This window comes from Stylophora pistillata, chromosome 4, assembly GCF_964205215.1.
Source record: "Stylophora pistillata chromosome 4, jaStyPist1.2, whole genome shotgun sequence".
Lineage (NCBI taxonomy): Eukaryota > Metazoa > Cnidaria > Anthozoa > Scleractinia > Pocilloporidae > Stylophora > Stylophora pistillata.
In genome coordinates, this window is record NC_142522.1 from 33,466,382 (window position 1) to 33,492,075 (window position 25,694).

At 40.8% G+C, this 25,694-nt stretch overlaps 3 protein-coding genes and 2 pseudogenes across 3 annotated transcripts; 1 reads left to right on the forward strand and 4 right to left on the reverse strand.

Moving 5' to 3' along the window:
- Positions 1-4,266: 4,266 nt before the first annotated feature.
- On the reverse strand, positions 4,267-5,642 carry LOC148733420 (uncharacterized). The gene has a single exon (XM_088757416.1). The coding sequence runs from the start codon at positions 5,620-5,622 to the stop codon at positions 4,675-4,677; it is 948 nt and encodes a 315-aa protein (XP_088613542.1). The 5' UTR covers positions 5,623-5,642; the 3' UTR covers positions 4,267-4,674.
- A 41-nt stretch (positions 5,643-5,683) lies between these two features.
- Positions 5,684-10,236, reverse strand: LOC148733421 (uncharacterized; annotated as a pseudogene).
- A 1,032-nt stretch (positions 10,237-11,268) lies between these two features.
- On the reverse strand, positions 11,269-12,367 carry LOC148733422 (uncharacterized; annotated as a pseudogene).
- A 4,285-nt stretch (positions 12,368-16,652) lies between these two features.
- LOC111332334 (gamma-butyrobetaine dioxygenase) lies at positions 16,653-22,106 on the reverse strand. The gene is made up of 4 exons (XM_022937646.2): positions 21,367-22,106; positions 19,917-20,022; positions 18,802-19,004; positions 16,653-17,618 (listed from the first exon to the last, which is right to left on the reverse strand). Exons 1-4 carry the CDS (start codon positions 22,026-22,028, stop codon positions 17,282-17,284), a joined length of 1,308 nt encoding a protein of 435 aa, XP_022793381.2. The 5' UTR covers positions 22,029-22,106; the 3' UTR covers positions 16,653-17,281.
- Positions 22,107-22,237: 131 nt separating this feature from the next.
- On the forward strand, positions 22,238-25,685 carry LOC111332311 (protein SLC31A2). Its single transcript, XM_022937623.2, has 4 exons — positions 22,238-22,751; positions 24,446-24,515; positions 24,887-25,100; positions 25,409-25,685. The coding sequence occupies exons 1-4, from the start codon at positions 22,746-22,748 to the stop codon at positions 25,668-25,670; spliced, it is 552 nt and encodes a 183-aa protein (XP_022793358.2). The 5' UTR covers positions 22,238-22,745; the 3' UTR covers positions 25,671-25,685.
- The last annotated feature ends 9 nt before the right edge of the window (positions 25,686-25,694 follow it).

Below are 25,694 nucleotides of genomic sequence, written 5' to 3' on the forward strand. Positions count from 1 at the left end.
GTTCCACAGCCTGCGCATTTAGCTACCCTTTTCTCTGACTGTCAATCACTTGACATGATAAAACGATGAAATTGAAACTCAAACTTTCTAAGAAGCTAATATTAAGCTTGTTGCTTGCTTGATTGCTAATAACACGTGCACAGATACCAAGGCGATAATATACTGAAGTAATTTCACAATTAAATGGATGGGTCCTTTTCATTTTGATTCCAATTTTATACTGGCTCGTTAAAAAATAACCTGACCAACACTCGTTTTTACATTTGCTTCATGGTGACAGAACCATACAACTGCTCATTCACAACTCCTTATCATTGTGAGCGACCTTAGGTGAGCTTCCAAAGTTGAGGAAGCAGGTCCGCATGGCTAGCTACCTGGAATAGTAATCTGAGTGTACCTTGTGGTTCCAGGGAGAGTAGTTTTTTGTAAAAAGTCTTTTGAAGTGTCTACGCCGATATACCAAAAACGTCTTATTATAATCTTTAATATGTTCTTATCATTACCAAATTGATTTTAATGCTTGTTCTCATTATACCTTTCTTTCTATCATTATTATTAGTAGTATTGCTATTGTTGTCATTGTGGTATTGAACACCAGTTGATAGATGGTGCAGACTTTTAAATGACCATGCTGCTGATGATGATAATGATGATGTCATGTAAAATACTATTTGTGGTCCCCGGAGTCTTTCTTCTCGTCCGACTTCCAGAGGAGCGTTGCTTACCACAGCAATTTCTACGTCGTGCAAAATGCTGAGCCAATCGAAACGTACACTCTCGTCTTCTATGAGCACGTGAAAGTCGTTCAATGTTAAGACCACAAGTACTACTTCTAATGACTGAAGTCTTCCTGCTTGTTCGACCTTTAGAGAAGTGTTGCTTGCCAGAATGCTGAGCCAATCGAAAAGTTCACACTCATCGTCCATGAACACATAAAAGGGTCGAAACTTGGAAACTTGCCTGTTAAGTGTTAAAACTAACTTCTGATAGCCGGAGTCTCTCTCCTTGTCTGACCTCCAGAGGAGTGTTGCTTACTCTATGTGCTAAATGCTGAGCCAATCGTCCTCAAGTAAACCCCCTCAGTGAGTTACCTAAGGAAAGGACATTAAGTAAGTAAAGCACCTCAAGTAAATAAAACACCTCAAGTAAGTAAAGCACTGCAAGTAGGTAAAGCACCTTAAGAAAAGGAAGCTCCTCAAGTAGGTAATGCACTTCAACTAAGTAAAGCACCCCAGGTAAATAAAGCACCTCACCTCGGGGAAGGAAAGTGCTTCAAGTAAGTGAAGAGCCTCAAAGAAGTTAAGCATCTCAAGAAAGTAAAGTACCTCAAGAAAATGAAGCACCTCAGATAAGCAGTACACCTCAAGGAAGTAAAGCACCTCAAGTAAAGAAAGCACTTTGAGCAAGTAAAGAGCCTCAAGTAGGTAAAGGACCTTATGTAAGTAAACCGCTTCGAGTAAGGAAAGTGCTTCAAGTAAAGGAAGGTCTCAAGTAAGCAAAATCCAAAAGTCCTCTATATGGTGGTACCATTCCGTCCTTGTGTCATCTATCTGGGATTCAACCATGAAGTATATACCTGGATACATTATGCCAATCGTATTGCTGAACAATCACTCTTAGGAGAAATGTTCACATAATCACAATCAAACCTTGAAATAATAATTATTGAACTATTTGTTTTCTGTTGCAGTGATTAATATTAGAAGCTCGATCTATATCAACAGACTCTTTTTTAAAAGGATAGCACAAAACGGTTGTAAAAACTGATGATCCTGTGCCCTCTAAAATAACAAAAAGTAAAATACAGTTACTTGATAAGGTACGTTAAAAAGATATTTAATGTATATAATTAACAAAACTGTAAGGGGTAAAAAAGTGTTCATACTTGTGTAAAACGGGGAGTTTCACCACTAAAATCTAACGAGCAATTCTACCTCCTTAGTGCTGAATAATTTTTATCCGTTTTAGTTAAGAGATTTTAATCCTGCAGATAATTATTTTTTTCATTTCTAACCACCTGTGCGCTGGGTATTCAGCTGCACTGTTGAAATAATGCCGAAGAACTTATATATTTCGATAATCTTGTGGGAGATGGAGGGGCCAGGTTAATAATGAAGATCTGTCAGTGACTGCTTCCCGTCTGCAGTGGGCATACTTTTCTCATGTAAGTTTTGTAAATGGCCAATGTATTCTGCGTGTTACCTTTAGCAGAATATGTGGAACTAGGCTTCATGTCCGAGTGGCAATCAATACAAAGACGTTTGTCTGTTTCGATAAGTCTTGTAGATAGTCCAAAATGAATTGAATAGGGCTTTACAAGGTGATTTGTAAAATTACTCTTTTTTTTTTTTAGGTAGACGCTCTCTTCAATGAATCTTCCAACTAAATTTCAGCTATTTTTCATCTTTTTTCAAACAACTTTTCGATTTCAGCTGATTTACTCTTATCCTGATCAAGGTCCAACTCTATGGCGAACTCGCTTGCATCTTTCAGTATGAAGGAATGATCTTTCTGCATGGAACATTCCTTCCATATCATTCCCCGATCATTCTAATCTTTGGCTCCTGTGTTTTGTAGAATTTCAATGCAGGTTTCACTTACGTCAGTTATTTCACGCTGTTGGTCACCTGACTTCAGAACTTCTTCTTCTTCCACTCTTTCTTGATCGGTACAATGAGGCTAAGAATTCGGATACGATCATTATCATTATTATCAAAGATTTGCCTAAAATTTTAATTTCAAAACATTGTGGTAAACTTGGAAAAACTTGAAATTATCCTTGGTAGAATTTCCTAAAGGCAACAACGCTTGACAATACCTTGACATCATTATCATGTCAAAGTGAACAAAAATGTTAAATAATACGAAAAAGCAAAAATAAAAAATTATTTAAAGACAGAAATACTATGGTAAAAAAAAATTATAAAATGTTTGAAAGAAATAACGCAATGAAATATTTGCGCGACGAGTGCCGCAAAGTTAGGCACTTACAGCTCCTCTCAGACTCTGGCAATTTGATGGCCCTTTGCAAAAACTGGATAATACTTGTCAGGTGCGCATGCTCTATGTGGGATGCTTTAGCTTTCTCTCTTACAAAATATCATACGTGATGTGAGCGGGTACAACTGGAAAAAAGATCCGTGGGAAGTCCTGGCGAGGACAAGGCAAGACCATCGCAATCTCTTTAGTACGCGCAGATTGCAAGGTTTGCATTAGGGTGTGGGAAGAGGTGATTGATGTCGACGTTCTGGGAATGGCACTCCGCCGCGCGGTTACATGCGACAACACTCGACATTAAGGGTGAATTGCTCTTCGTCATGCAAGTACAAGAGAAATGGAAGTTATTTCCCTAAGCATTGTTACATGATTTGATGCTTGAAGCACAGAATCTAACGGCGGAGGAGGCTGTTCCTGAAAGCTGAAAGGATTATCACCCTCATCCAATGTCGAGAATAAAGCCCTGAAACTCCAGCCATCAGGAATGAGATTTTGGGCCGCGGCCGGGATAGGTGATGAATTTAGTGAAAGCGAAAATGTCCAGCACTGAAGGAATGTTTACGGAAAAGGTTTGAAGGGAGGAGCGGGCATGGCAAAGCCCGAATCGCCCCCTCTGAGGATCGTAAACACATTTGCCTATTGTATTTTCTCAAAATCCATCCCGGTTACAAAGAAGAGTGATAAAGAGGGATTTTGCTATTGTTTAAATCGGCAAGAGTACGAAAAACATTATCATTTTACATGGTTTGTTTTTGACTGAAATGTTACAAAAATAGGGTTCGCAGCTAATAATAATGATAATAATAATAATAATGATAATAATAACAATAATGATAATAATAATAATAATAATAATAATCCATGTAGATGTCGTGAAGGCACCGACTTGACCCCCTTTGACAGTAAAAGCTGATCTCCCATGCAACACGCGACTGTTGTTGAAGGTGATCATATCTCCAGGGACCATTTTGTGCTCTATCTGATTGTCCGGGTCTCTTAACATCTTGCCATGAGTAAGATAAGCTTCGTAAAGCTGGACAGTCTCCTCAGGGGTGGAGTGTGAGCACGACAGAGTCTCGCACGTGGTTGTTGAATGCAAAACGTACAATTCGACCATTTTCATCCAACCTGTTGTAAGAGGCCACAAGACAGCAATTAGTTTCTCGAATGTCGTCAGGCAAAACAAATGGCCATATGACCTCAAAGTTAGGATTGCTGAGTGTTTCCTTACTCGGAACTGGTCAGCTCAGACGACCACCACAAACCGTATAATATTATCCAAACTTTAATGATTATTCGATCTATGAGAAATACATTTGTAATTCGAAATCAGAAAACGTAAATTTAGTCTTAATCTCATGGCAAAACTCAAGAAAACATGACTGGAAACTTACTTCTGTGGCGGGTCGTAAAAACAGGTTTTTCACTTCAGGTTAGCAGATTCGGGTAAGCGAACAGATACAAAAATCGACTTCTCTCTCACTGATTCTTCTGAAAAAACTAGTTTAAATCACGACAAGTTAACGCTTTAAATCATTGTGAGGAATTAATGTCAATCACGAGTTGTGTTAATTAAATTATATCTGTCATCAAAGGCAACGCCTATTTACTAAACGAAACATTCTCCGCCCCGATAAGGGCGTAGTCCTTATCCTTCTTTGATCAGCAGAACTTTCTTTAACGGTCTCCTTCAGCAGGATATATAACAGAAATCTTGATAACTGGGCGGCTGTACTCTCCTGCTGGTGTTTTCACTTTGATGTTGCGGACTCGGCCGTCTGTCCCGGGATACACCTCGATAACTCTGCCAATAGTCCACTTACCGCGGATAGCATTGTTGTCGGCCATGACGACGATATCATCAACCTCAACATTACGCCTTTCTGTGTGCCACGCCTTCCTTGTCACCAGTGCTGGGAGTACATCTCTGCTCCAACGTCTCCAGAAGGGGTCCACAATTTTCTGCACAAATTCTACGCGGCGTCGCGGGTTTTTTGTGTCATTGAATGGGCCTTGAGGAACTTCCGATGTTGCCCGTCCAAGGAGCATGTCGTTTGGGCATAAATATTTGCCATCATCCGGGTCATTAGGAACACGGCCAATAGGGCGTTGATTTACGAGATTTCCGACTTCTAGTAGACATGTGTACAGCTCGAACGGACTCAGGATCTGTTCTCCAATTGCCTTCTTTAGGGCTCGCTTACAACTTTTAACGAGGGCCTCAGCACATCCGTTTTGATGAGGGAAAGCTGGAGCAGTGAACAACCAGTTGATGCTTCTTTCTGCACAGAAATTACGGAGTTTATCAGGATCTAAACCTTCGACCATTTTACGCAGTTCCCGCTCTGCGCCAACCATCTGCGATCCATTGTCGCTTAACAGTACTTCCGGGTATCCACGGATGGAGAAAAATCTTCTTAGCACCTGAATAAATTCCATTGTCGAGAGGTCAACTGCTAATTCCAGATGGACAGCTCTTGTGTTTAGGCAGGTGAAGATGACGCCATAGTGCTTTTTTGTCTTGTTGCGCCCTATCTTCACATTATATGGACCAAAGTAATCGCATGAGGAGTAGTAGAAGGGTGGCGTTTGCGGTGCTAAGCGAAGAGCCGGAAGGTCCGCCATTAATTGCGTTTCTGCCTTGTGTGCCATCTCTCGGCAAGTGACACATTTAAATTTCACTGTTTTACTGAGTTTGTTCGCTTTCAAGATCCAGTATTTTCGTCTGACTTTTGCAGTTGTTGTCGCTACTACGGGATGACCATGGTTGTGCATATGGCGCGTGATCAGCAGGGATATCCTGTGCTCATTGGGAAGCAGCACTGGGTGCTTTTCTTCGTATGACACGAGGGCTTTGTCAATTCTTCCTCCAACCCTGATAATCCCCTTGTCGTCAACAAACGGGCTTAGGGTCTTAAACTCTTCATTCCTCATTCGACTCTTCAAATCCTTTTGGGCATTTCTGATCCATGACATCTCAGCCTTCTTTAACTCTTCGGGCATGAGAGGTCCTTCTCGTCCACTGGTTGCATTTTTCCTAAGGCGTATCTTCTCGGCTAACCGCCTTATCCACGCGGTGACTCGTATCACTTTTCGCCAACTAGAGAAATTCTCCACGTTGATAACATTTCCGACATCTGCAGGCGAGGCTGCTCTGACGGCATTGACGTGGCGACGCTCCATATCTTCTTCGCGATGCAGTGTAGCTGTTTGGACTGGCCATTGTTCTTCTGGAAGTTTCAGAAATTCTGGGCCGTTCATCCATCTCCCCGTTAGCTGCTTTACATGTAATCCTCGCGACAAATCATCCGCTACGTTTTCTTCACCGGGAATGTGCTTCCATTGACTTGGATCCGAATTATTCTGGATCTCTCCGACCCTTGCCGAGACAAACGGCTTGAAACTGCGGGAAGGGCTTTGAATCCATGCAAGTGTGATACTGCTGTCTGTGAAAAATTTGACATCGCCAAATTGAATCGTACATTCTTTCACTATTGTTTTCGCGAGGCGGGAGGCGAGAACAGCTGCTTGTAACTCCAGACGTGGAATTGTCAGCTGCTTTAGGGGTGCCACCCTAGACTTAGCCGCGATGAAGTTAACTTCATAGGTGCCATGTTTCGTTTTCTGTCGGATATACGCGCAGGCCCCAAATGCTTTCTGCGAGGCGTCTGAGAAGACACACAGTGCTGGTGATTCTGGAGTTTCGGGTGGAACCAGGCATCTTTTGAAACCAATCTGGTCGAGCTCCTTCATTTCCTCCAAGAACTGAGTCCACTTTTCTTGTACCTCACATGGAAGCTCATCGTCCCAATTAAGACCAATCTGCCACAGCTCTTGTAAACCTATTTTGGCTCTGATGATGAATGCAGCTGCGAATCCAATGGGGTCATAGAAGCGGGCAACTTGACTGAGAAGCGTTCTCTTGGTCATCTTTATTTCACGGTCCACTGAACGATTTTTCAGGCGCGGTAAATCCACTTTAACTTTGAAGCTGAACTCATCTGTAACGTAATTCCAGATCACTCCAAGTACCTTTTCTTCAACTTCTTCCTGAAAAATCTTGAATCCCTTTTCTTGATTTTCTGCGTTGATCACAACTTTGTTCGAAGTCCAGCCCTTCACGGCAAACCCTCCACTTTCGAGTAGTTTGTCTATATCTCCAGTCAACTTCTGAGCCTGCATTACAGTGTCCACAGAACCGCAAATGTCATCCATGTAAGAATTCTTAGTGAGCACTTCGGCTGCCTCCGGGTAGTCCTTCTTGTTTTCCTCAGCTGTTTTTCTTAACGCAATTTGGGCCATAGCAGGCGCCGGCTTATCACCAAACGTCAGGACGGTTTTTACGTACACATCGGGTTCTTTCTCCGTTTCCAAATTTCTCCATAGGAACCGATGGACATGTTGATCCTTTTCCGGGATGAGTACTCGGTGATACATTTTGGATATGTCACCCATCACTGCTACTTCTCTTTCTCTAAACCTCAAGACGACTCCAAACAGATTGTTCAACAGATCGGGTCCTTTAAGCCAGTAATCGTTCAGCGCGTGACCTTGGTAAACTGATGAGGAATTGAAGACGATACGTACGGGTGTGCTTTTCTTCTCGGGTCGAATCACCGCATGGTGAGGAATGTAATGCACCGGGCCTTTGTAATTCTTAATTTCTTCTTTAGACAGCTTTCTTGAGAACTTCATCTCCTTCATTTCTTCCATTTGTTTGTCGTAAGCCACTCCTTGTTCTGGGTCTTTTTTAAGGCGTCTTTCCGTACTTTCCAACCGTTTCATCGCTAATGGTTTATTATCCGGCAACAGCATGGGGTTTTTCTTCCAGGGGTACGGTCCCTTCCACTGATTGCCCACCTTTTCACATGACTTGGAAATGATTTCCGCTTCCTCTCTTTCGGCTTGCGTTAGCTTGTCAGCCTCACAAACACACGGTTTAACTTCTACTCCCATTGCTTCAGTCTTCCAAAAATCTGACATTTCTACTGGCGCGGCAAATCTTACATGGTAGACACGGCCATTCACTTGGGTTTCTCCGGACGGTCCACCGAAAACCACCCATCCTAGAGGCGTTTTTCTCGCAACTAACTGTCCCGTTTGCCTGGTCTATCCAGTATGCATCTGGGCGTGATCGATTCGTATCAGTAAGTCAACAGGACCATTGCCTCTGCGTATCTTTTCGTTTTCCAGTCCTAGAAGCTTGGCGATCGGTTTAAGCTGAACTGCTGACACTTCTTCGCTAATGCACGGGATTCCAATCGCCTTTATTGAGAACATCTTGGTGTTGTCTGGTGCTGACACAGGAACTTTGTAAACTTTAGTCTTGATTGTCTCTTCTTCTCCTCCCACTTTCGTAATTGTTACGACAGTGTCGTTTCCTTTGAGCCCCAGTGCAGCTGCTGTTTCATCGCGGATTAGGCTGATCTGTGCTCCCGAGTCAAGGAGAGTGTTGCTCTGCTTTTGGAACCCGTTTTGACCGTAAATCTTGCATGTTATCACCGGTAAAAGAGTTTCGTGTGGTTCGGAGATAGACGCGACGCCAACTTTAACTGCAGTGCTCTTGTGAAGCAACGGGTGATGAAAGTGCATGCATTCCCTTCCATTCTCAGTTTTCGTACACTTGCGACGTCTTCTACAATTATCAACTCGATGGTCCCTTCCGACTGTTTTCATGCAACTAAAGCAAACATGGTTTTCTTTGGCGACCTTGATGCGCTGGTCGATACCGAGTGCGGTGAATTTAGGGCATATATCTGGCCAATGGGACGAACTTTTACAGTACCAGCATTTGTACCACTTTTGGTTGGGTGTGTCGACTTGAAAGGCGTTGACTGATCTGCCAGATCTCAATGGGGCAGTAGCACGCATACGTGATTTCATCTCCACATCCATCCACTTTATTAGTCGCTCCAAGGTCGCTTTTTCTCCCTGTCGCTCCAAGTCTCGTGACCAAACCTTTCGATCATCCGAACACAATTTTTGCTCGATTACAGATAGCATGTGACTATTGTCCATGTCATTTTGACTTCCGACCTCCTTCAGAGTGTTGAAACTTCTTTTAACTAGATGAACTAAGTCGCAAAATCTCGCATCCTCTCCCGGTTGTAAAGCTCTAAACTTTACTATGTCTTGAGTGATCGTATCCGACACGAACCTCGGATCTCCGTAAATAGCGTCCAAATAATCCCACGCTGCGTCATAGTCCGAGCCTATCCCTTTAATTAACTCTAATGGCTTATCTTGCAGACACGTGCGAAGAAAAGTTATCGCATCCCTTTTGCTGTATTTTGATTCTATCGCATGCTTAAAATCGGCGCGAAAAATGGCGTACTCTCTTACGTCTCCGGTAAATTTGGGCATCTTAGGCTTTTCCATCTTAAAACCACAGGCGGAAGTTGTAGCATTAGAGTTGGTTTGAATGCTTTCATTTATTTCATTTCCCGAAACAAAGGACGTGTTTTCGTGGTGTGGGGCGACATCATCGTTTCCGGAACTTGTACTTTGATGGGTGTTAATGGGTTGATAACCGCCAGAACTTGCACTAGGGGCATCGTCTTCTATTTGAATACTTGGAATTCCACTATTTCCCGGCCCACCGACACCATTATTTTTCCCTTTAGATGCTGTAGATGTATCATGAGCTTGTAATGGGGCCTTTCCCTTACTTAAGAATGAATCCAAATATATTTTTGCGCCTATTTCCATTGACATAAAGTCTTCTTGACAATCTGCTATCCATCCTTCTTGTACTTCAAACTCACTGTCATCTTCAATTAATCGTGAATAATGTTCGTGTTTGGCCACAAGATTGTCAAACGCTAACTGTAGTTTACTAAGACCATCTCTTACCTCTTGCTCTGGTCTTTCCGCTTCTAATAACTTTGCCAAGGACTTTCCACACCGGGTGAGCGTTCCTTTGGCAGTCCTCCTTTCAGTTTTCGCAGTTTTCAGGGCGTCCTCATCCATGTGCTCTTCCGTAATTCTTCGTTACAACCCAGAAATCGAATGAAATGTTTCCTTACTCAGAACTGGTCAGCTCAGACGACCACCACAAACCGTATAATATTATCCAAACTTTAATGATTTTTCGATCTATGAGAAATACATTTGTAATTCGAAATCAGAAAACGTAAATTTAGTCTTAATCTCATGGCAAAACTCAAGAAAACATGACTGGAAACTTACTTCTGTGGCGGGTCGTAAAAACAGGTTTTTCACTTCAGGTTAGCAGATTCGGGTAAGCGAACAGATACAAAAATCGACTTCTCTCTCACTGATTCTTCTGAAAAGACTAGTTTAAATCACGACAAGCTAACGCTTTAAATCATTGTGAGGAATTAATGTCAATCACGAGTTGTGTTAATTAAATTATATCTGTCATCAAAGGCAACGCCTATTTACTAAACGAAACACTGAGTTAAAGTTCCAAGCAGAATCAGCTCAGAACACATGAGGCTGTTTAAAAATTTTCAACAAACAAAACGACTTGCTTCTTTTTATGCACTTCTCGAGACATTAGACCATGACATCAGTGAACAAATCAGTTGATATTCGTTTTTGTTCAACACCCTCAGCTGGTCACGTATCTCTCTAGGTTTCTAAACCACTCACAGAGGGGAGAAAACAAAACCAAAACACTCCTTGATTAACATTTCACATCCAATTAAACCTTGCTCTAAATTAGTATTCCAAGAGATCACTTGCAAAGCCATCTTATCTGATAGCATTAGGTAATGTCTGACTTACTCAATGGCTCAATGGTGCGTCGGGGAAATTGGTAATGAAAATCTCCAAATAAATCCTTTCCAATGTCAACAAACTGGAATGGAGTCTTTAACAAAATGTCAAATTGGTTACGATCTTTATTTTGAGGCTCCCGTGAAACAAAGAAGCCGTCTACGAACAGGCTTGCACCACCCTTACCTGTGGCTTGTTTGATGCAGTGCAACAACTGAACCTAAAACAGGTAATTTTACCATCAGAGACATGTTATAATGAACACAAAGGGCAAAATTTGACTCAATCATTGTGCAATATGTCACTGAACAAAAATTCTTGGAGTCTATAAAGACTCATGAGGCGGGGGAGGGGGGGGGGGGTAAGGGGTGGAGGAGAGACTTCCTGCAACAGCTGCTGTAGTTTTTGTGAGGACCATTATCTCCTCATATTTCATATACGAGAGAACCCAATCCTCCTTAACTCCGCCTGCTCAAATAAAGTAAACTAATAGCAGCCAGCAAACAGAGGTACAACAAAGAAAAAGAAAAAATGAAAGGGAGTATATACTGATGGCTCAGTAATAAAGATACTCCAAGACTAAATGGATGGATAGTCAAAAGGAAAAAAAAAAAGTAAAGTCAGTCGTCCACAACATATAAGATGATGGGGATCAACTGCAGTCTTATATCTCAGTACAGACAAAGAGGATTGAATAATTTAATGAACATGTTAGTCTGTTGCTTTTCTTTGCACCATTCTTTTTAGTTATTATTTTCCTAATAATTGCTCTCCATCTATGCGATGATTCTTAGCAAGAGGTCAGCGGCCTTACAATTCTAAGGATAATACTTAGGATAAATACTATAAAAATACTACTATAATAACACCAAGAATAAGAATCAAGGAACAAAATTAAATAGCAATTAATAAAGATAATAACAATTTAAGTAGCAATTAACATATCATGTCCAGTTGGGCACGGAAAGAGTTTCTAGATTGAGCCTCAGCAACGTTCAGGGGTAAGCTGTTCCAGTCCCTAATGCTAGTAGGGAAAAAGAGTATCGGTGATAGTTTGTTACAGATGTCGGGACTTTATACGAGAGCCTGTGCGTATGTCTGCTGGATCGGCCGGTTTGAGATATTTCTGTTAGTCAATCGCAACTAAGTTATGGCGCATCTTATACAGCATTGTCAGCCTCGCTTTCTTTCTACGTAGTTCTAAAGTATCCCAGTCAAGTTGTTTCAACATTTCGGTGACACTAGCAGACCTGTCATAATTGTTAAGGACATAACGTGCTGCCCTACGTTGTACCATTTCTACTCTATCCCTATTTTGTTTGGTATAAGGGTCCCAAACAGTTGAGGCGTATTCCACAGTGGGCCGTACTAAGGTCTTGTAGGCGATTGCTTTCAGGTCTGGAGAGTTAATTTGGAGGTTTCTTTTCAAGAAGCCTCGAGTCTGGTTTCCTTTAGTTGCAATGTTCGAGATATGTTGATTCCATCGTAGGTCCGAAGTTATAGTTAGTCCTAGATACTTTACAGAGTCAACCATTTCCAGTTCTTTACCATTAAAAATGTATGCATGGTTCAGTGGATCCCGTTTACGGAACACACGCAGGACCTGGTATTTATTTGTGTTGAATTCCATAAGCCATTTGTTCTCCCAATTTTCAAGTTCATGCAGGTCCTTCTGCAGAGAATTAGCGCCACTTTGCGACTCCACAGCTAAGTAAAGCAAGGTGTCATCTGCAAACAGGCGAACTGTAGAAGTCAGATTATCTGGCAAATCATTAATGTAGAACAAGAAAAGACAAGGACCCAATACAGATCCTTGAGGGACACCAGATTGCACTTAAGCAGAGTCTGAAAATTTGCCTTTAACGACAACTTGGTGAGTTCGGTTTGCTAAGAAAGCCTGTATACAATCCCTTATTTTGTCTCTTACACCATAGAAGTCAAGCTTCCTTATCAAACGTTGGTGGGCCACCTTATCAAAGGCTTTTGAGAAATCCATGATCAAGACATCCGATTGCCCTCCTCCCTGCATATTACATGCTAAGTCATGAACAAATTCCAGCAACTGTGTCTCGCAAGACCTCTTTTCTCGAAAACCATACTGCAGATGGTACAGGATATTGTTCCTATTTGCATGCTTCATTATATTACTGACGAGAATATTCTGTATACCACTGGGGTGCTGTTTACCACTTCAAATATCTCTTAACTAACAAAGCCGCTCAACACTTAAATAACAAATAATGTTGTCAACCCTTTCAGTCCCAAGATTTCATTCATAATTCTCCTTAGTGTCAGCTTTACAATTCTTATGATATTAGTTTGCAGAATTTATTAGATCGTCCAATAATCTTCTCATTGATATTTTTCTTTATTCTCATCATTTGTCTCCTCGATGTTGTATTGATATGCTAAGGAGAAGTGCTGTCTTGGTCATTCATGGGAGTTAAAGGGTTATTAAACCTATTGCATCAAAGGCTTCTTACCTGACGTCGTAGTTCTCCGGCAAAATACTTGGACCTAACTTACCTACAGTGTCAAATGATCGCTGGAGGGCAGATTTCTCAAAGTTTCAAAGCGGTAATCGTGAATTACACTCTACCGAGACGGCTCTACTTCAATTTACAAATAACATTTTAAAGAACATGGATGAGAAGAAAATTTCATTGATTGTTTTATTGGATATGTCGAAAGATTTTGACAGCATTCAGCATGAGCGCCTACTTAAAAAACTCCACAAAATCGGCGTCTCTACTACCGCTTGGACCTGGTTTAAGAGTTACTTGACAAAACGTAGTCAATAGGCCATTTTACAGTTGTGAACTTAGTTGCCAAGCCTTTGATTCAGAGTGAGGCTAAAGATGACCTTGTTGTGATAGAGACCTGTATCTAGTTAGCATGACAACAAAGTGATTTACATTTGAAAGGCAGCAAGGTTTGTATCATAGCAAGGTCATCTCTAGCCTCACTCCCATTCAAAGGCTTGGCAACCAAGCACACAACTGTAAAATGGACTATTCGTGAGAATCGAGGACGCTATTTCTGATCCATTTTCTCTAAATTTCGGGGTTCCCCAAGGCTCCATCCTAGGTCCTGTACTGTTCACAGTGTATGTTAGCGATTTATTGTCGATTCCTAAGCACTGCAGATCTTCAGGTTACGTAGACGACACAAAAGTTTTCTTATCTTTTCCCTCTCGTGATATTACTGACGGAAGCAATGCGTTAAATGAAGACCTTTTGGAAATATCCTGTCGGTGCTGCAAGAATTCACTATTGATTAACCCTGACAAGACTAAACTCTTGGTTATTGGCGTTCCACACATCTTGCGTAATTTGCCACGTCTATCTTTTACCATCCTTGGAAGAGAGATTGAACCTGTTTCTGTTGCCAGAGACCTGGGTGTCTATACCGACCAAACTCTCAATTACAATGAACATATATCAAAGCTAGTTTCGAGCTGTGTTCACAAACTTGTTCAAATAAATAGGATAAAACACTTATTAGATCGGAAAACTCCACTTTTAACGATTAATGCTTTTGTATTTAGTAAACTCTTTTATTGTTTGACTGTTTGGGGAAACACATCCAAGTCAAATATAAAGAAGCTGCAAATGGTTCAGAACTTATCGGGAAAGATTGTACTCGGCCTGACAAAGTTCGAGCATATCTCTCAGGGCCTTAAATCACTTAGGTGGCTTAGTATAGAAGATAAATTGGGATTTAACACAGCCGTCATGGTGCATAAATGCCTACACCATCGGGTGCCCATTTATTTGAAAGACAAATTTGTATATAGGTCACAAGTTCATAATAGAAAACTTAGATCTGTTGATAATAATGATCTCAACTTGCGACACTGTCGACTTTCTACTGGTCACTTTCTACTGGCCAGAGGTCATTTGCCTTTCGGGGAGCAAAAGTTTGGAACTCACTCACCTTGGACCTAAAGTTAACCCCTTCACTAAGGACTTTTAAAAAGAATTTATGCGAACTGCTTTTAAATAATTTATCATGAAACGTTGTATTTAATAGTTGATATTCGATTTTATCTTTTATTTCATTGAGACCATTAAGATTTTTAAATTATTGCAAATTCATGTAAGATTTTCATTTAATTTATATTCAAGTTAGTCTATTTGTTATTTAAATATTGCTGCTGAAAAGCCCTTTTCAGGGAGCGCAATAAATGTATATGTATGTCACTAACTGCAGAAGGTACCGTTTCGGCCTTCTGGGCCTCATCAGTGTAGTGCTGATGCTAGTATAGGGGAGAACCGATATGGTTACCCCGAACGATCCCACATTTGTGGTATCGTCTAAGCCATGCCAGAGTGCTCATGTATGTGTGTAAGTATTCGTGGAAGCACTCTGAACATTGGCAGTTATCACGGATGTACGCAAAAGGATAGCGATTCACAGAGTTGTCATTCCACGTTGAGTGTAATCTTCTCGAGTTTCTGGGCAAGAAATCTGGACGCTGCGGCTGAAACTGAGACATCTCTAGCTTTAGTTTTAGCAGCCGCCGACAACGGGCTTAAGAATCTATGTCGTGCGACGAATGGCGCCCTAAAAAGTTGCGTCATTAAAGAAGACATGTTTCGTGCGCTGGTCTGACCCAAACAGGAGAGCAGAACATCATAACTTAAATTTCACGCATCACTTAACGATCAGGCTTCGGTTGTTCAGAGGGCGGATAACACTATCCAACGGATAAATCGCTATCCAGCGGATAAATGTTACCAAAACGTACTGCGCTATCCACCGGATAGAGATTTATCCAGCGTATAGCGTTATCCATCCTTCGAACAACCGGGACCAGAATCAAAACACCAGGTAACACTCGAACATGCAAGAACACCGGAACTAGTAGGAACTCCGGAACAAGCAGGAACTAGCTGCCACCGTCATCGGGCCTAAGAATCTATACACGTAGCGACGAATGGCGCCCAAAAAAGTAGCCTCGTGAAAGAAAACGTTTCGTGCGCTGCTTTCACCCGAACAAGAGAGCTGAGCATTATAACTTAAATGTCACGCATCAATTAACGATCAGAATCAAAACACCAGAAAACGCTAGAACGCTGGAACATATAGGAACACCGGAACATGTTGGAACCCCAGAACAAGCTGGAACACCACATCAATAAGTTAGAACATTATAGCAATAATGACAATAGGATGTAGGATATTAAAACTCAATTTGCGTGCAGCTTAATCCTTTCACTTCATGTATCAAATCTGCAATCAGGATTTCCCCTGACCAGTAACCTCGCTGTGGGTGCTCTGGGGGAAATGAGGGACTTTTTGATAACTTGCAGCTCCCAACGTAGAAATACAGTCGACTCTCTCGTAAGCGGACGCCCTTAGGAATAAGAAAAAGTGTCCATTTCTAGAACAATCGCCTACGGAAATTATTCTCATATGCGGACACCAGAGGAAAATTAGGTAGATGTCCGCTTTCTGAAGAGAGGGTAACGTCGACTCTCGTTTATGTCAAACGGATAGACAGCTTGCTTCTTCGCGGACAAACGAAAATTTGACAGTGTTCTGTTGCTCTGTCAGTAGTCATATTTTTGATCATTTGCAAATTCAAGAAAAATTTTATCGCCATGCATCAATTATCCTGCGCGGTTGTCCTCTTACGAGAGAGCGTGGACACTTTCACTTTAAAAAGTTAACATTTACGTGTTCAGGAGTGTTCTGGTGTTCCAGTTCCAGATTGTAGTGCATGCCGAAGGTCGCTAAGCACATCACGGTGGCCCAAGCTCTCCTGAGAGGCTAATATGGGAGGCTTCTATGGGAGTTTAGGCACCGCTCAGTAACTCCACTTATTGTACCTTGGGCGCGCCCTTTCTTCTCCAAATTCTCTGTTTATTTTAGTGATGTAACAATCTTCTTAACTATTTTATCTGTAGCTATCTCTTTAAATGTGATATTTATTCTTTCCATAGGTATTCTATAATTTTTACATCACCAACCTTGTTTTCGTTTTGCCCGACCTTCGCCGCAAGAGTAAACAATTTGATGTAGGAAATAGTTTTTTAAAAAGTAAATATTACGAAGGAACATACATAGTATGCGGAATCTGTTTTACGTAATTTAACGTGATTCGCTAGCTAAGTTGAGAAACGATGACGATGGATGTGGATTGAGAGCCCAGTAAGTGTCACCATTATAAACTGGTGACCAATATTTCACTCAGATCTGAACTACACCCCAAGGCAGTAAGTTGTGTTAAGTTTAAGGTGAAGAAAAAAAGAAAGTATCGACTACTGAAGAGTGTTGGAAAAACTTCTAACAATATCGAAGTGCATTTTATCCCCATTCTAAAGCCACTCGCGCCTGATGTATGTTGAAGAATATATTCCCGAAAAACAATTAATATCAAAATATAATTTTTTTGCTAAAAATACCGTAAATAATCAAAATGATTGTTTTCTTTGTATCGGAAAGGGTCGTATAATGGCTTAATACTGTTTTAGTTCACCTCGACCAGGTTTCCAAAGCCCTTTTTGTTTGTTTCACCTCCAGAACGATGTAGTACGCTTTAGTACAAAAGCGGAACATTCAGCTTTTTCGCCAGCACTCTCATACGAGAGTACATGATATCCCAATCCAGGTAGACGCCATGAAGGTGCCGACTTTGTCCCCCTTTGACAGTAAAAGCTGATCTCCCATGCAACACACGACTGTTGTTGAAGGTGATCATATCCCCAGGGACCATTTTGTGCTCCATTTGATTGGCCGGGTCCCTTAACATCTTGCCCAGAGTAAGATAAGCTTCGTAAAGCTGAACAGTCTCCTCAGGGGTGGAGTTGAGCACTACAGAGTCTCGCACGTGGTTGTTGTAAGCAAAACGTACAATTTGGCCGTTCTTGTCCAACCTGTGACAAAAGGGCGACATAAAAGCAATCAGGTCTTAAATGTTGTCAGGTAAAATCGATTGGCCATAGAGCAATTTTTAACTGTTTGACGAAAGTAATTTGGGATTGTACTGGTTTTGCTTTACTTCACTCTGTGATTAATCTTTGAAGTCACCGATGATGCCGTTGGGCGGCGAAAGCTCGGACTTCTACAATATTTTACAGTAATTCAAGGCCACATTAGTGTTTTTAGTGTTTCACTCTGTGATTAGTCCAGGAAATTCGCTCCACTTTCTCAACCAATCACGACTTGGTCGTCCGCGTTGTTACAACAAATTTTGGGGCCAGCGGTCTGTTCATGTGGTGGGGTTCAGTTCCCTCGCGTCAACATATACATTGTAGTGTTCGAGCGTGAAGCTTCGTTATGTTACGTAATTTGGTGTTGTATGTCTTTAAGCTGCGTCTCGCGTTCTTTCAAGATCCAAACCGTCAGATGTGTTTTTCGTTTTCATTTCGCCGCGTTTATTTCGTTTATTATTTCGTTTATGTCATTTATTTTCGGTAGTTGGATTTAGTGTAATTTAAGTTTGTTATAGAAACCACTGGTCAAGCAATAAATGTACATGGTTCGGATAGCCATTGAGTAATGTTACCGGTACGTATGTTACACGCGTTTTTCCGCGCTTTACCTCGGTGTGATTGGTCCAGAAAATTTGCTCCACTTTCTCAACCAATCAGGAGGAAACCTAAACCAATCACGACTTAGTCGTCCGCGTTTTCCCGCGCCTTACAGCGCTCTATGATTGGTCCAGAAAATTCGCTCCACTTTCTAAACCAATCAGGAACGAAACAGTTAAGCAGTTTGGTTATTTTTCTTTGCTTTTGGTTTTTCGAAAGTCACTCGAAAAGCGCACTGTAGACTCCACCCCTGGATTGTCGAGTTAACGTATCACGCAGAGTCTACTGAGATCATAACGAGCTGTGTAAACGAAAGGCAAGCTATCTATTGTAAAGCGTTAAAAAACGCGAGGGAACAAGTCGCAAATTGTTTTAGCTTTGCATCTGAAAGGGTGAGAACGTGGCTCCCCATCTGTAGACCACTCACAAGGAATAGAAAAGCGAACCAAAAACGTTTCTGCCCTTACTTTTGACAGTCAAATATAACTTGATCTACAATAATGTTTCTGAGTAGCAACTGACTTACTCAATCGTGTGTCGAGCAAATTTGTAGTGAAAATCCCCAAACATATCCTTTCCAATGTCAACAAACTGGATTCGCGCCTTTGTCAGGATATCAAATTTTTTGCGATCTTTCTTTTGTAGCTCCTGTGAAACGAAGAAGCCATCTACAAACTGGTTTGCTCCGCCTGTACCAGTGGCTTGCTCAATGCAGTGCAACATCTGAACCTAAAACAGGGAACATTACTTAAAAAATAGGCAGCGTCTGTAGGGACTCAAATAGAGGGGTTCTTGCTCTTAAATTTACATCACCTCGGTAGTAATAGCCACGACTCAGATATTTTAGACATGTTTCAGATGAAATAGGTCTGGCGAGGGGAGGGGGAAGGGAAGCACAGGACAAAGTTCAAGTCAGATGACTTACACATGTGACCCTAGCAACCTGTACTTTAGCCCCACCTGCTGGAAAAAGGCATGAGCTGTAGCTTTCAGACAAATCCAGCAAAAGACCCTCTTCTACAAATTAATCAAGAAAACAAAAACAGGTCATTTCCCATGGGACAGGTAGACAATATCATTTTACAATTTCATTGGATAGTTTTTGTCAGAGCAATGTCTTCACACAACACGTGTAGGGGAGAACTTCCCCCCTCCCCACCTCTGTAATCTCAATTGAAACAAACTAACTGCAGTCAACCAACAGTTGCAAGAAGCCATGATTAAATCAACCCCCACAGGAAAAAAAAAAACAACAATATTAAGGCAGAAAGATGTGAAGAAAGAGTGGAGACCATGAATTTTCACAGGGCCATGTCCAAATGCCAGAAAGACATCCTTCAAGATGAAAGGACTTGAATGCAGTCCAACATCTTAGAAGTATCAAAGATGATTGAGTAATAAATGATCATTAGCTTTACACTATCTCCCATACTTCTCTTTCAGATCAGACTGCATTCCTGTACCCTCAACCTTCTCTCACAGCCAATCCTTCTTACAAACCAGGAAACTAACCACTTCTACTTTCTCTTGGTCAACAAATGCTGTAACTCAGATTCAAAATAATGAACCAGTAGCTAAAACAGATATCATCTAAGGGTTCCCAAGGTTCCAAACCTTCATGAACAACCTGAAATCACTTACCCCTGGTATATAATCATAGAACGGCAGGTCGATATGCAGTGGCAAGAAGTTTGAAGTATATGCTAAGTTATTTGCTTCATATTTCGTTTTCACATCAAAATAATGCCTGCAAGTAAAAAAGAAAAGTTAGTCTTGATGTCTACAGAATTGAACCTCCTCTACAGCTGACAAGAGTCAAGAAAAGTTTTAACAATGAAAACCAGTGATCTAAACTGGATGGGTCACATTATGAGTCTTAAAAGTTAATCCTTTAACTCCAAAGATCTCATTCATAATTCTCCTTACCATCTTCTTTATGATTAGTATGATGTTACTTGAGAGAATTTGATATTGGATCAACCAATAATCCCCTGAATTATATTTTTCTATATTCACATCACTAGTCTGCTTGCAATTGTATTGCCATGGTAATGAGAAATTCATTCTTGATCATTCATAGGAGTTAAGGGGTTAAGACTGCATATTACACCTTGCAATGGGAAAAAAGTCTGTGCTTTGAGAATGAATTCCAGAGATATGTGGTGTGCAAAATGAATGTAACATTCCCTCTGTCTCAACTTCCCATTTCTAGCTGAAGAGCAAAAAAAAAAGGTGGCATCTCATCCTAGACCAAGGACAAATGACTTAATACTTATTATAGTTCACCACTAAATTTTCTCCGGTTCTTATTGGTTTAAATCAATCATGTGATGCAATAGTGTTCATCCATGGAGAGACACTATCAGCCCATAGTGCCTGCCCGCAGAAAATACCTGGAAGGATGTTGCCTGTCCGTGGAAAATACCTGGATTGATAGTACTCATCCGTGAAAAGTTTTGAATAGTTTGACGGTCGCAAAGTTAGGCAGATCGGAAAAACTGACTTTTCAATTCTGACAGGTATAATGTATTTAGCCAATGTACGGTTGCGAATTATTGACATTTGTGACAAGCTGTAGGCACAGAAGAAAATTTAGTGGCGAGCAATAAAAACAATAGATTGTTTATTTCTCGGAACAATTGGTCTGATAGTTGCCCCTTGGAAATTTGATGTTCTTAAAACCAACTAGCAAATTTGATGTTCTTAAAACTAGCAAGGGGCCAATGAGAAAACTAGCATATTTGTTTTAAGAACATCAAATTTCCACGGGGCAACTATCGGCCGATAGTTCCTCGACAGAAACACTCTATTGTTTAAATAGAAGCATTCAAAACCTTAATTGCATAATTAAGTACAAAAAATAGAACCACTGGTGGTACACTAAAAACTATACAGTGCAGTCAACGCGCTAAATTGATCCATCAAATCTACACCAACTAAAATATTAACTCCCTGTAACACAGCATTACATCAAACCTCTATATTCTTTCTCTAAACATAATTTGAAGAAACATTGAGACTCGGCTACTCTACATGTAGATGCTGGATCGTACCGCAGGAAAAAAAATAACAAATAATAGTATTTACATACCCATAGTGAGTGGTCTTATAATATCCAACCCTATCACATAGTTTTTCTGCTTGTCCCACCTCCAAGGGAGTGTTGATCACCAAAGCAATACCTACAATGTGCAAATTTTTTATCCAATCTAGAAGTGCACCATCATCCTCCATGAGCTCCTGAAAATCGAGCTTTGGAACATTTCCTTGAAGAGTTTCAGCATTCCAAAATTCTACCCCTTCTCTGTTAAGAGTAGTGGACATTTCACTGCTCGGATCATCCTTCGCATCGTTCAGTCGACGAGAGTGCAGCCAGTCTGAGTCAAACACACTGACGTGTCCATCGGGCCATGCAATGACTATCTCTTTTCCTTCTGATATGACGTTGTAGTCCTCCGGCGAAATATTCGGATCTAACTTGCCCACAGTGTCAAATGATCGCTGGAAAGCAGATTCGTGGAAGCACTCTGAACACTGGCAGTTATCGCGGAGGTACGTAAAAGGATAGCGATTCACGGAGTTGTTATTCCATGTTACATGTAGCATACCACATTTGACTTTCTTCTCGAGTTTCTGGACAAGAAAACTGGAAGCTACGGCATTTGCAGCTTTGGATACCGTCGACATCGGGCTTAAAAGTCTACATCGTGTGACGAGTGGTGCCCTAAAAAGTTGCCTTACAAAAGAGGACATTATTTTTAACGTTTTCAGGTTCTCGCTAAGGGTTCTAAACGTCAAGCATATCTTGCTCAACTATACTAACCACAATACCTTGCGGTTACCATCAGTGTCCTGGGATGTCACGCAACGCCATGTATTTATTTAGGCCCCCGCCCCGGGATCTAGCGGCTCTACCGTCCCCTCACAGCCTGACCCTTGTATTTTTTTTTCTTCTTCTTCTTTTTCTTTTCTACTTGAAATACTCCATACAAATGGAACTTCAAGGAATTCTTTTCGTTTTGAACAAGGGGCCGATGAGAAGTCGAGTTTCTTAATCCTCTCTTAGAAGCGAATTTTCGAATATATTCCTGAACCCTTCAAACTTCCCGTACTTTTGGCAGACTAATCGCGCTGGTCTTTTATCGGTTTATACAAAAGACATATGAAAGTCTTTCGCTGGTTAGAGACTGAACAAAGCCGAGTCTTTGCTTTGACTGACGCCTTTGCCTTTGATTGATAACTAAGTTTCTCGACATGGAAATTTTTTTGTGTGTCAGCTGTCATGGTTTTCCGTGTTTTGTTCTTACACCTGTTACCAGTGTGAAATATTCCGCTTTTGCCATTGCTCTGTTTAGATTTCGTTAGCACGAGCTCAGACGTACCTTCACGTCGTGGCTAAATTTCATTATTTCCTACCAAGAACTAGTGGGTCACCAAGGTGAAATCTGGTCGTCATCGTATTAGCGTAAAATGCAGGTAAGTACCGAAATCGTATGATCGAATATATACCTACTGGTTTTAATTTAAACAAAGTCAGACCTTGCGGGCAGTTTCGATTTATGCCGAAGTATATTTTCTTTTGTCGCATAGTGTGGGAATCTTCAACATGATCTAATAATTTCTTAATATGGATAACAATCGAGCTTAAATTTCGAATATTTTCGGGAATCAAAACTCGTTCAGTTCAGTACTCCTATGAAGAGTGTATGAGACAACGAATTCACGCAATTACGAATTTTTGTTTTCATCAACGCTAAACTGATATTGTAATATTTTTCTTTTCGGGAAGTAATAACAGGTTTATTCTTATTTATTACATGGCTCAGTGCAAAATCTCGAGCAAAAATTTTACGAATCAAGTTATAAAACGAAGTTTAATTAATTTTCTTCTTAGCAGGCTTTGATAAAACGACGAATTTTACCCTGCCGATATATAGTCGGCTTTTGTTTGATTTATGCAGGCGCAATGATGTGGCATACTAAAACCGCTGTTCTCGCAAACAACAGGAAAGAGAAAGAGAGATTAAGATAACAATGTTCTCATATATCTTTTCGGTCAGGAAAAATATTACTGTTAGGCAGCAGTATTATTGTCTAACTCGGTTCCCATATTTTGCCGATTAAAACGTAAGACAGACAACTACAGAAATGAACTTGCGTCAGAGTCAGTATAGAGGAACGATTAGAAAGAAAAACGGCCTCTTCTGCCATGGAGTAGTCCAAAAATAGCTCAGTCTTCGCGATTTAAAGGATAAAAAAAGTTTTCAGTTGTATGTTTTTTTTAACAGTATTGCAAAAAAAAAAAAATTATCTGAAAGGTGCTATTAGCACAAATAATTCTCTAGTATGCAAATTCCAAAAGAGATTAGAAATAGGGAAACAATGGTAACATCTCTTCAAATTGTAATTTAGTTAGATTGTTTGACAGAAAAGAGGGTGTTATCAAAACAAACCCGCATTTGCCCTTCAGGAGCGTTGCCATGAAGACAGTTGCCTATCCCTTTTTCTGGCTTCAATAGGCAGAAATGATTTTAAAATACCGTCTTTATCTTAATAACAGCCATAACGTCGGTAACAATCTCTTCTCTCTCTGGCCACTATTATCTAGGATACACGCTCTGTTTCTACCTAAATCTTATGAACAAATGAAAAAAATAGTATAAAAATACAAACATCACAAGTAAAGATAAGCTAAGAGGTTGCTGCATGGCATAGTGACGGGAACATTTTTGATGAAACTGCCACTAACACTGCTTTCTGGTAAAAGCTTCCAATGTTTCACAGGCAAAACATCGCTCCATCTATTCTCCATAGTTTCCTCCTCTTTCCCCACAACAAACGCGCGTTTTGATGGCCTGTCAGACTTCCAAGCAACTCGAGCTCTTGCTAACTGCTGTCGCGTTTACAGTTATCGCACCATAAAAATTTCTACTCTGACCATAGTTACTATGCTCTGACTAAGGTCGTTCCTAGGATGTTTTTTCCTACGAATGATTTGATGGGAAAAGACCCTCGGGGATGAAATTGTTCTCTACGAATTGGCCTGCAATCTTCCAAAAAAGCGATCTTTCAAAGACGTGATGAGTTTAGGATGAGTTTGAGGCAAACAGGCTGTAGGCGATCACTTGTTCAATCATCAATTTAACATTTTTTCCAATCACTTCTTTTAGGATAATGCGTTTCATTTGAGGACCGAAGGAACTCTCTTATTTCAAGACTGGAAGCTTAATTCAATAGAAGGTATGACAGTCTTGTACCCAGTCTTTCTTACTAATGTTTCAGTGGTTGACCTCTCAAACCGTAAAGATAGGATAATTTTGTTTGATCTTTGGACCACGAGATGTTTGACGACACGTGACAAACTGACCCATAAAAGATCAGAGCTGGCCAATCGCAAATACTGCCAACAATCACATAAAATAGTCAGTTCTTGAACAGGTAAACAAACGAACTTTCACTGAGTGCCACGCACCGAAAAAAATTCCGGCTGAAACCAGGTATTTTTTTTGAGTGCAAAACCTTGTTCATTATTTCTGCGCAAACAGAGTTTCAGGAAATATTGTCTTCGACAGTTTTTTCTTGTTAACGAGATTTTAACCTTTCTATTTCAGTTCTTATCGGAGCTTTTTTCATCACATTTCTAATTACTGCTCTATACGAGGGCCTCAAAATATTCAGGCAATGGCTAGTTTGTAGACCTCTCCGTCTCTTATTCAAGGACATCTGTCATTCAACGTCAACAAGTTTAGATGTACTAGATACAGAAGACGCCTGCAGCAATAAAGAAACCCTACAACGACTATTTGTTGGATTCCCAAACAGGAGGTGAGCATGAGTTTCTTTCTTGATCACTTGTCATCAAAAATTTGTTTGTCTGTTCTTCATTGAAAATAAATACAAATACATAAAACAAGAACACACAATTTAATTAGCACACAAGACTGAACCTGGCCGATTGCGCAATTATTAAATGAAACAGGACGCGCGCCGTTGTTGACATTTCCTCATGCTACTATTATGTCCCCAGTGGCGACACCCTCACGTACCTCTCCTGAGATAAAATCATCGAATCCTAAAAATTACGAGCGTTTGATTCACGTCAGTGACCTTCATTACTTGTTTTCTCTTTGCAGCCAAAGATGGAGAATTAAAATCCACACATTACAGGCGTTTCTTCACACACTCCAAGTGCTGGTGGGATATGTGCTGATGTTAATAGTGATGACGTATAACGTTTGGCTTGGGGTTGCAGTGGTTGCTGGGGCAGGAGTTGGGTATATGGCTTTCTCAGCCATTTTCCCGGATGACTTAAGGCTCCAAAAGATTGAAGACCACGAAAAAACTTTAGATCTAAATGAGCTTTCATGTCAAAGTAATCGTTTGTTACAGCAATAAAGGAAATGTGACTCACTCGTTTGA

What these genes read in the sequence shown, in the direction of transcription:
- LOC148733420 (XM_088757416.1), bottom strand. Translation starts at nt 5,622, where the DNA reads ATGGCGGACCTTCCGGCTCTTCGCTTAGCACCGCAAACGCCACCCTTC.
- LOC111332334 (XM_022937646.2), bottom strand. Translation starts at nt 22,028, where the DNA reads ATGTCCTCTTTTGTAAGGCAACTTTTTAGGGCACCACTCGTCACACGA. An exon ending in TCTATGATTATATACCAGGG is followed by an intron (nt 19,005 to 19,916) that starts GTAAGTGATTTC and finishes TCCCTGTTTTAG; the next exon opens with GTTCAGATGTTGCACTGCAT. An exon ending in TTTGCTCGACACACGATTGA is followed by an intron (nt 17,619 to 18,801) that starts GTAAGTCAGTTG and finishes CTTTTGTCACAG; the next exon opens with GTTGGACAAGAACGGCCAAA.
- LOC111332311 (XM_022937623.2), top strand. An exon ending in GAAGCTTAATTCAATAGAAG is followed by an intron (nt 24,516 to 24,886) that starts GTATGACAGTCT and finishes TTTCTATTTCAG; the next exon opens with TTCTTATCGGAGCTTTTTTC. An exon ending in GTTGGATTCCCAAACAGGAG is followed by an intron (nt 25,101 to 25,408) that starts GTGAGCATGAGT and finishes TTCTCTTTGCAG; the next exon opens with CCAAAGATGGAGAATTAAAA.